General features: G+C 34.8%; 2 protein-coding genes across 2 annotated transcripts; both read right to left on the bottom strand.

Moving 5' to 3' along the window:
- Positions 1–5,624: 5,624 nt before the first annotated feature.
- On the bottom strand, positions 5,625–6,830 carry LOC142224536 (uncharacterized). The gene has a single exon (XM_075294317.1). The coding sequence runs from the start codon at positions 6,828–6,830 to the stop codon at positions 5,625–5,627; it is 1,206 nt and encodes a 401-aa protein (XP_075150432.1).
- An 840-nt stretch (positions 6,831–7,670) lies between these two features.
- On the bottom strand, positions 7,671–10,763 carry LOC142224535 (uncharacterized). The gene has a single exon (XM_075294316.1). It carries the CDS (start codon positions 10,761–10,763, stop codon positions 7,671–7,673), a length of 3,093 nt encoding a protein of 1,030 aa, XP_075150431.1.
- Between the last annotated feature and the right edge of the window lie 868 nt (positions 10,764–11,631).

Genomic DNA, 11,631 nt, shown 5'->3' with positions numbered 1-11,631 from the left:
AAGTTTATTTATGATTTATCGCTCGATATATATGTATTAGAAGTTTAGGAAAATTAGAGTCATTTTTACAACTTTTCGACTAAGCAGTGGCGATTTTACAAGGAAAATGTTGGTATTTTGACCATTTTTGTCGAAATCAGAAAAACATATATATGGGAGCTATATGTAAATCTGAACCGATTTCAACCAAATTTGGCACGCATAGCTACAATGCTAATTCTACTCCCTGTGCAAAATTTCAACTAAATCGGAGTTAAAAATTGGCCTCTGTGGTCATATGAGTGTAAATCGGGCGAAAGCTATATATGGGAGATATATCTAAATCTGAACCGATTTCAACCAAATTTGGCACGCATAGCTACTATGCTAATTCTACTCTCTGTGCAAAATTTCAATTAAATCGGAGTAAAAGATTGGCCTCTGTGGTCATATGAGTGTAAATCGGGCGAAAGCTATATATGGGAGCTATATCTAAATCTGAACCGATTTCAACCAAATTTGGCACACATAGCTACAATGCTAATTCTACTCCCTGTGCAAAATGTCAACTAAATCGGAGCAAAAAATTGGCCTCTGTGGTCATTTGAGTGTAAATCGGGCGAAAGATATATATGGGAGCTATATCTAAATCTGAACCGATTTCCACCAAATATGACACGCATATCTATAATGCAAATTCTACTCCCTGTGCAAAATTTCAACTAAATCGGAGCAAAAAATTGGCCTCTGTGGGCAAAGGAGTGTAAATCGGGTGAAAGCTATATATGGGAGCTATATCTAAATCTGAACCGATTTGGATGATATTTTGCATTCGGATGTACGGAATTTGAGGAAGATCGGTTGATATAGACGCCAATTATGACCAGATCGGTGAAAAATATATATGGCAGCTATATCTAAATCTGAACCGATTTTTTCCCAAAATCAATAGGGATCGTCTTTGAGCCGAAACAGGGCCCTATACCAAATTTTAGGACAATCGGACTAAAACTGCGAGCTGTACTTTGCACACAAAAATACATCAACAGACAGACAGACAGACAGACGGACAGACAGACAGACAGACAGACAGACGGACAGACAGACGGACATCGCTAAATCGACTCAGAATTTAATTCTAAGCCGATCCGTATACTAAAAGGTTGGTCTATGATTACTCCTTCTTGGCGTTACATACAAATGCACAAACTTATTACACCCTGTACCACAGTAGTGGTGAAGGGTATAAAAATGAGTGTTAAAATTGTATGAACACTTTGAAAATATTCAAAAAATTTTCCATAAAAATAAATTTTTGACAAAATTGTTTATAGAAATATAATTTTGACAAAATTTTCTAAAGCAATAAAATTTTGACAAAATTTTCTATAGAAATAAAATTTTGATAAAATTTTCTATAGAAATGAAATTTTGACAAAATTTTCTATATAAATACAATTTTGACAAAATTTTCTGTAGAAATAAAATGTTGACAAAATTTGTTATAGAAATAAAGTTTTGACAAAATTTTCTATAGAACTAAAATTTTGACAAAATTTTCTATAGAAATAAAATTTTCTATAAAAATAAAATTTTGACAAAATTTTCTATAGAAATCAAAATTTTGATAAATTTTCCTATAGAAATAAAATTATGACCAAATTTTTTTATAGAACTAAAATTTTGACGAATTTTTCTATAGAACTAAAATTTTGACAACGTTTTCTATAGAAATAAAATTTTGACAAAATTTTCTATAGAGATAAAATTTTCTATAGAAATCAAAATTTTGATAAAATTTCCTATAGAAATAAAATTTTTACAAAATTTTCTATAGAAATAAAATTTAAAAAAAATGCATTGAACTAAACGTTACACAAAATTTTCTATAGAAATAAAATTGGGGTCTTAGACCAATATTTCGATGTGTTACAATCGGAATGAGAAAATTAATATACCCCCCCCCCCCCCCCATCCTATGGTGAAGGGGTATGGAAAATTATACAGTAGCATACTTTTAGCATAAAGTTCTATTTTCCAAAACTTCTTGAAAGTGAATATATATCATATCATATCAGTTCAAAATATATTCGTTTACTCGGTACACTCTAATGTTAGATTTAAGTCGGAATGAGTAAACAATAGTAGTAGCTGTGAGTAAATAATTCAAATGCAAAATTGTAAGATAAATATTTTCATAAGAATTACCATTGTCTAAAGTTAATTGAGATATGGGCAAATAGAGTAAACTACAAATTACTGTGATTCAATTATAATCAATTGAATGATTTGGAGTTGGAAGGGAGCTAAAGAGGATTAGAATTCAAATGGACTTCAAAGTATATATTGATAAATTCAAATCGATATTTTAGAAGTCCACCAACTCTGTTATTTAAATATCCCTACGGGACAGAAATCAACTCCAGTATTGCTACAGGACCATTCCCTACACTCAAAAAAAGTGAGCGAAATATGGCACTACTACTTGAATTATATTTGTAGTTCATGGAGTTATCAGGTTTTATGAATGTTTTCTTGACTTTAATAATTTTTTGCGTCAGTTTTTACATCAAATAAAAAAATTGATAAATTTTTCTATAGAAATATAATTTTGAGAAAATTTATTATAGAAATAAAATGTTGACATAATTTTCTATAGAAATACAGTTTTGACAAATTTTTCTAAGAAATAAAATTTTGACAAAATTTTTTACAGAAATAAATTTTTGGCAAAATTTTCTATAGAAATATAATTTTGACAAATTTTTCTATAGAAATAAAATGTTTATATAATTTTCTATAGAAATACAATTTTCCAAAAATTTTCTATAGAAATGAAATTTTGCAAAAATTTTCTATAGAAATGAAATTTTGCAAAAATTTTCTATAGAAATAAAATTTTTCAAAAAATTTCTATAGAAATAAAACTTTTCAAAAAATTTCTATAAAAAGAAAATTTTGACAAAATTTTCTATAGAAATACAATTTTGACAAAATTATTATAGACACACAAATGTTGACAGATTTTGGTCACAATAAATTTTTAAAGAAATTATGAGAGTATTTGAGAGTTGGGGATTGTCGTAAGAAGGCAGTTTATTATGTATAAAATCTACACGAATATAATATATTAAAAAATTTAAGATATAAAAGAATTAATATTGTGTTGTAACAAGTAGGGAAAGTCTAAAGTCGGCCGAGGCATTTTGTAAAGAAATAAAATTTTTTAAAAATTTTGTATAGTAATAAAATTTTTTAAAAATTGCCTTTAGAAATAACATTTTTTAAAAATTTTCTACACAAATAAAATCTTTTAAAAAATTTTAAAAATTTTGACAACATTTACTATAGAAATAAAATTATGACCAAATTTTTTTATAGAACTAAAATTTTGACGAATTTTTCTATAGAACTAAAATTTTGACAACGTTTTCTATAGAAATAAAATTTTGACAAAATTTTCTATAGGAATAAAATTTTGACAAAATTTTCTATAGAAATAATTTTGTCAAAATTTTCGGTAGAAATAAAATTTTGACAAAATTTTCCATAGAAGTAAAATGTTGACAAAATTTTCTATAAGAATCAAATTTTGAAAAAAAAAAAATTTCGATAGAAATATAATTTTTGAGAGAATTTTCTATAGAAGTAAACTTTTGAAAAAAATTCTGTGGAAATAAAATTTTGACAAAATTGTATATAGAAGTAAAATTTTTGAAAAATTTTTCTATGAAAATTAAATTTTGATAAATTTTTTTGTAGAAATCAAATATTGACAACATTTTCCATAGAAATAAAATTTTGAGAAAATTTTCTATAGCAACAAATTTTTGACAATTAAAAAAAAAAAAAAAAGTTGGCAATAACATTTCACAAAATTTTCTATAGAAATGGAATTTTGACAATATTTTCTATACACATAAAATTTTATCAAAATTTTCGATAGAAATAAAATATTCAAATAATTTTCTATAGAAAAAAATTTTGAGAAATCAAATATTCACAAAATTTTCTATAGAAAAAAATACTAACAACATTTTCTATAGAAATAATATACTCACAAAATTTTCTATAGAAATTTTCTATAGAAATAAAATTTTGAGAAAATTGTCTATATAAATAAAATGTTGAGAAAATTTGTTATAGAAATAAAATTTTGACATAATTTTCTATATGTAAATGTGTCGGACTGAAATGGGAACCTTCGAAGAGGAGAAAACTGGTGAATTTGGCTACCCGAAAGATTATACCCAATTGGTATACTCCAAAGATTTTGGCCCAGATAACGAAATGAAAAACGAAAAAAGGAAAACAACAAGGAGTCGGAATTAGGAATACAAATCACTTCAGATGTAATCGTAGGTTTTGTTCCTTACCAATTTATCAGTATGTGGAAGACAAAACGCAAGTATGTAATACTGGACTTGGTTAAACTTTATTGGTTGACTGTTCTATTGAGAGTGAGCGTAAGAGACTTCAGTGTTAACAAATATGTTACAAATTCAACTTAACGAAAAAATGGTTGAGTTTATCTTACGTACTAAGAGACCTCTGGAATTGAGGTTTTTTGCAGAGATGGAACCTGTCTTGGCATGAACATTTCCGCCTCCTCTTGCTGTATGCAATAAAAACTTTTTAGAAATTCAAAATTAATTGCGCAATTCAATCAAAAAAAAAATGTGTACAGATTCCTACAAAATTCAAATATGCTTAACAACTAGGACAATTTAATTCATAAGTAGATTTTTTTTTTTCATAATATCTATGTTGAACAGGACCCAGAGAGTACCCATCCAAAGATTGTGTTCAGTGCCACCGGAAGTCCCGGATTGCCCATAATCATGCCAGGTCGAATAATTTTCGTATAAACGTCAGCACCGAAAACAATTGCGAAGGGACCACTTTTATAAAATTGAGGGTCTGCTAACGTTAGGTTGGGAAATTTCGTTGCAGTTGATGCAGGAAGAGACCTTTTCGGAGTGTCCATAGATATGCGGTTGTTGATCATCATCATCGTTTCGATGGATTCATACGGAGATTGTCGTGATCAGACGGTTACACAACATATGGCCTCATCACCAAAGCGAGTTCTAGGAAGATTTAAATCCTCAACTAATTGCTTCGAAATTTTGCTGACAGATGTGCATTGGTCGATAACTACCCTTACATGATGTCGTGTTTTGCCGTTTAAAATTTCGACAACGGCAGTCGGGAAGAGAGTAGTTGAATTTGGGCTGGTTATAACCTCTAGGCTAACTGTTCCACCAATTGGTGAGATCGGGTGTGGTTTAGATAGGATCCGATTTGAACTTTGTTCTGTCTTGACTTGCCGAGAACTTTTCGGAGTGCTTTGACTATGTATGTGAAGAAACGAATGATGATGACCGCCACAGTGTTTGCAACCAAGTGAAGAGAAGCAAGACCCAGATGAATGCTGATGAGCCAAACAGTTCGGACAGTAGTTGTGGGCAACAACAATTTGTAGACGTTTTTCAACAGACATTTTTAGGAACTTTTGGCAATTTCTCAAACCGTGAACGCCCTTGCAAATTTTACAATGGAAGGAATTTTTTGTAGATTTAATTTTGGTCACTCTGCTTTGGACGGAAGGCATCCTGTAAGGAAAGAATTAGTATTGATTGAACTTAACAAGGAGGAAGAAGCACAATTTTCACAAGTGGACGTGTAATTAAACCTTTTGCTGTTAAAATATCAGCAACCCTTACTAAATTGTCTTTTCCCGGATAAACTTTCGTGACTCTTCCGAGTCTCCATTCTGTTGAAGGAAGGCAATCATCTCGAATGACGACCATTGAACCGACGTCAATGTTCTTTTGTGGAGTTTGCCATTTTACCCGTTTATGCATCTCTTTTAGGTACTCATGTTTCCAACGAATACTAAATTGTTGGCATAAAGCCTTAACTTTACGCCAACGGTTGACAATGGATAAATTGGTTTCAATCTCGGATGGTTCACATAAGGACAATATTGGACCCCCAGTTAGAAAGTGGCCGGGAGTCAATGCCAGGATATCATTCGGATCTTCGGACATAGGGGAAATTGGTCGCGAGTTCAAACATGCCTCAATCCGAACTAGGATAGTAGTGAATTCCTCGAAAGTAAAACGATAATTCCCCGCAATTTTTTTGAAGTGTGTCTTAAAACTTTTGACACCCGCCTCCCAGAGTCCCCCCATGTGTGGAGCTCCAGGTGGTATGAAATGCCAAGTGACTTCTTGGTGAGCGAAATGGGAATGAATCGAATCACGGGAACATTTTAGGACATTTTGAGCAAGTTCTTTAGACGCGCCGACGAAGTTCTTGCCATTATCAGAATAAACATTTCTAGGGCATCCACGACGTGATACGAACCTGTGGAAGGCCGCTAGAAAATCTGGAGTGGATAGATTGGTCGTTGTCTCTAAATGTATTGCCCTCGTTGCGAAGCAAACGAATACGCAAACATATCCCTTGGAACTATATACGGAACGCCCGGTGAACGCTTTGATGTCGAACGGGCCGGCAAAATCGATTCCGGTGTTCGCGAATGGTCTGGAAATTGTTGTTCGTTCGGGGGGGAGTGTGGCCATTAATTGCTTCTGGAGTTTATGCTTAGCAATTACACAAGCCTTACAGTTATGAATTGTAGATTTTATTAGATTCTTCGCTTTCGGAATCCAAAACTGTAATCGCAACATTCGGAGCATTAAATTATTTCCTCCATGAATAGTTATAATGTGAATGAATTTCAGAAGCAATCGAGAAAATTGACAGTTGTAAGGCAGGATTATCGGATATTGCTCGTCGTATGTCAGCCCTTCAGACCCGGCAATACGACTGCAAACGCGCATAATTCCATTCGAGTCAATAAAAGGATTTAGACTTGAAAGGGAGCTGGAAGACGGAATTAAACTCTTTCTAGTAAGACTTCGATATTCGTTTGGGTATATGTTCTTTTGCGCCAATACTATTAAACATCTTTTAGTATTCTCGATGTCACATGTCCGTATTTGGATGGAATCTATTGAGTCAGTCGAAGAGAATGTTTTCCGGGTTTTCGAAATAAAACGGAACACATATGTCAAGACTCTCATCGCACGACTGAAGGAAGAAAATCTATTGAGGGGATCCTCAAACTGGGCAAAATATGTAAAATTTGTGGAAATCTTAGCCTCAATGAGACTTTCGTTGATTTCTACAGGAACTGTTATTGGCCACAAACTTGGTGGAAGTTTCAGCCATGGAGGTCCACACCACCATAGATTATTATCAGATATTTTGGAAGGGTAAGCTCCGCGTGAGGCAATATCGGCTGGATTATACCTCGACTCAACGTGGGACCAGCTCTTCGTGTCAACAATTTCGGAAATTCTGGACACCCGGTTCGCTACGAAAGTTTTCCACGAGAAGGCCGGTTTTCTCAACCAAGCTAAGACAATCATAGAATCCGTCCAACAATATATCCGGATATTAGGAACTGGGAAAATTTGCATAATCGATTCAATTAATTCGGCAAGCAGAACCGCACCGCAAAGTTCGAGCCGAGGAATAGATATCGTTTTCAGTGGAGACACCCTCGATTTAGCAGTGAGTAAATGGACGTTCACCTTTCCGTCCGATGTCTCAGAACGCAAGTATACCGCTGCAGCGTACGCCTTCTCGGAAGCGTCACTAAAGCCATGTAACTGGACCTAACATTCCGGACTATACTGCACCCAACGAGGGATCCTAATATTTTCAATGCCTGAATAGTGGTCGAGAAAATTCTGCCAGTTGGTTAAAAGATCGGATGGTATTTGGTTGTCCCAATCAATTTTGCGTGACCATATGTTACGCATTAAAAGCTTTGCAGTCACAATGTAAGGACATAACCAACCAGCTGGGTCGAATAGTTTGGAAATTTCGGATAGAATTTGACGTTTTGTTGGACGCTCAGATGATTTTATGGTTTGTGCGTGAAAATAGAAATAATCATCTCTGGCGTTCCATCTTACGCCTAAGGTTTTAGCCGTGCTGCTATCATCGAACTTTAAAAAGGCATCGTTAAGTAAATGTTCTCTAGGAATTGTTTGAAGAAATTCGGGAGAATTGGAAGTCCATTTCTTTAAGGGGAACCCTGCAGAATTCAATGCGGAAATCAGTTCCTCCCGTGCCTGAATTGCGGAAGCTATATCATGGCTACCAGCCAGAACATCATCTACGTACATTGATGACATAAGGATATGACTAGCGATAGGAAACGAATCCTTTACATCAGTTGCAAGCTGCTGCAAAGTGCGTAACGCCAGATACGGAGCACAATTTAATCCGAAGGTAACCGTTTTCAATTCGTATTCACGGAGTTCTTCTTGTGGATTACTTCGGTAAATTATCTTTTGGAATGGAGTGTGTTTCGGAGTTACGAAAATCTGACGATACATTTTCTCGATATCGCTATTAAAAACGATTTTATAGATACGCCACCGAAGCAATAAACTAGTCAAATCAAGTTGCAGTGAAGGACCACAATGAAGAACATCATTCAAGCTGATTCCGTTTGAAGTGGAATTGGATGCATTAAAAACTACCCGAAGTTTGGTAGTAACGCTATCGGGACGGATAACAGAATGATGTGGCAAGTAATAGCAGCCAGTGTGATCGGTTAAATCGGAAGAAGCCTCTTTCATATGGCCCAAAGCCAAATATTCCCTTATAACTGTGTCATACTGTAGCTTAATTTCTGGGGTTCGAAGAAGGCGATTCTCAGTTCGCAGAAATTGTGCTGTTGCAATATGTTTTGAATACCCTAGCTTCAATGATTTACCGAACCCCTCTTTGAACGGAAGTTCTACAATATAACGTCCAGACGGACCTCTGGTGGTTGTACGGACAAAAAGTTCCTCACAGAATTTATCAGATTCGGACATATACTTCCGTTTAGGAAGGTCTTCCACCTCAAAAAATTTCGAAATTTGTTCGTCCAAGTTCATTTCAGTGAGATAAGACACGATAGTCCGAAATGATTTAATGATATCTGACTGGATGGGACCGGTTAAGACCCAAACAAATATGGTTTCTTGAGCCATAAGGGATCCACAAACTTGGCGTTTTATTCCGTCTAGCATAAGTTGCGGAATGAGATCAGCACCAATTAAAATGTCGACATACGAAGTTCTATAAAATTCAGGATCGGCTAATTGGATATCTGGTATTTGGGAGAACATTTCTGCATTGGCAGTGAATGTTGGTAACGAGGAAGTTAAATGTGGAAGAACTATAGCGGATGTGTTAATGGTAATTTCAGAGTTAATAGGGGAAGTAATGCAAATGTCACAGATCTTTTGAGATCGCGCTGAAATTGAACCGTTTAAACCCGAAATATGAGCAGAAATTTTATTGGCATTGAGATTGAGCAATTTGAAAATTTTTTCTGAAATAAATGAGGCCTCAGAGCCCGAATCGAATACTGCTCTCGCCATGAAAATTTCTCCCCTGTGGAGGATATGTACGATAGCCGTTCCCAACAGGACTTTCCTAGATGTAGTTGTGGCTAACGATTGAATACAATCGACAGAAGTTGCATTTGAGGTAGTGGACTGTATTTGTTGACTATTAGAACTGCCTGCTTCGGAGGATACGGGTGGAGAGCTGTTTCCCGAATCGCCTTTAGTAGTACACAGGAGTGTATGATGTCGTAGATGACACTTTAAACAATTAAAGGTGCTTTTACATTCCTTGACTGTGTGATTCTTTGCGAAGCAGTTCAAGCAAAGTTTAAGCTTTCTTATGCACTCCATTTTGTCCTTGTAGCACATATTTGCAAACTTCGGACAAAGTCTAATAGTATGTGATTGGTCAGGACACAGCTTGCATTGAGGAATAGTTAATTTATTCTGATATGCATTAATGCGTTTCGGAACTTTCGGAAAGCTTTTTGGGGGATCCGTAGATTTGCAAGACGAAGGATTGATATTGAGATCGGAAACCGTTTCCAAAGTCTGATATCTTCCCGTAAGGAATTTGTCAAGTTCCTGCCAGGAAGGACATTCGGTTTTATTGTTGACGGACTGTTCCCATAAGGATAAGGTATTTTCTGGAAGTCTTGTACAACACAAGTACACAAATATTGGATCCCAACTGTGAACATCTATACCATAAAGTTTCAAAGCGGATATGATTCCATTTATTGTACTCTGAATGGATTTTATAGAGTCACCGGACTCAACCGAAATTTTCTGCAAACCAAAAAGAAGTTTGAGCTGACTATTGATCAATAACCGCTTATTTTCATATCGGAGTTGTAATGCTTTCCATGCGATCTCGAAACCCTCATTTGTTAACGGGGCCTTTTTGACTACTTCTCGCGCCTCGTTTCTCGTTTTGTTATTTAAGTGAAACAACTTTTCAACCGGAGACAAGCGAGAATTTCGAATATAAATGGCGGTAAAAAGATCCCTAAACGACGGCCATGAAAGGTAATCGCCATGGAACAATTCGGTATCGCACGGAGGGAGATGCACGGACGAATGCTCATTTCTGTTTTGTGTGGTATTCGATTCGAAACTCGTTTCGACTACCTTTTTGGCGGCGATAGCCTCCCCTATTCTCGACATACAGTCAACGTAAGTGGCGTAAGTGGTCTGGTACCGGGCCCGAACAGTCTCCAAATCGTGCTTACTATCCTCATCGGAAGAGGCCAGTAGCTCTTGGACGCTTTCTTCGTAAGTAGGTTTAACTCTACGCCAAATATCCCGTAACTCCTCTTCATGAACTTTCAGTGAGTGAATAGAAGAGGTATTTAACATATCGCTCCCGATTTCAGAATTGAAAATAATCAGCGCGTCGGAAATCTTGGTAAACTTGGTCAATACGACAGACATTTTGGCTCAAGCAAACGGAAATGAACGTATAAAACAGATTTATTTTCTTCGCAGTTGCAGTATGAAAATGATCCAATTAGTTGAAATTGGGGTAGGCGAAAAGAATCACAAATTGGCCAAAGATTCCAAAAAGTCCAATGGCGAAATAATTTTCGATTTAAATCACTCTTGGAATTGTAAGAGAACACAAGACAAAAAAAATAAAAATAATCGCCAAATTGGAAACGTGAAAAGTTTGAAACTCAAATTTTCCAAATTCAGAACAATTTAAATAAAATTAAGTCGTGTAAACAATCTCATGCGATATAGCGTACTTCTGATTGTAATACCAAAAATACCCAATTCACATTAAAAATGCTCCCTTTATCGTAAATATCGTAGCTAAAGAAATTTTAACTTCGACAATCTGAGGCCGTACAGGAATAGAATTTAATGCAATTCCATCGGTATGAGTAACGAAAGTTGAAACCGCTCGGAGTCGGATTCTAAGTCAAAGCAACTTGTAATTGATTTGAGCGAAAATTCTATTCCCAAAGTATAGTCCAATCAAATCACAAACTGCAAAATTCAACCGAATCGGAACCTTTTGAAAATATTGTAAATAAATATTGTAATTGATTACAGCAGATTCGATGACGAAATACCTTATATATCAATAAATAAATTAATTCAAGTTAAAATTTAATTTGATGTAATTCAATTTAACACGATTTTCAATAGCGAAACACGAAATGGATGGATGGTAGGAATTCTCACTTTGATGAAATAAAAATACCGAATGTAAATTCGCTGT

The sequence above is a fragment of the Haematobia irritans genome, chromosome 2 (genome assembly GCF_050003625.1).
Source record: "Haematobia irritans isolate KBUSLIRL chromosome 2, ASM5000362v1, whole genome shotgun sequence".
Taxonomy (NCBI): domain Eukaryota; kingdom Metazoa; phylum Arthropoda; class Insecta; order Diptera; family Muscidae; genus Haematobia; species Haematobia irritans.
This window is presented reverse-complemented; position numbering and strand designations above follow the sequence as displayed.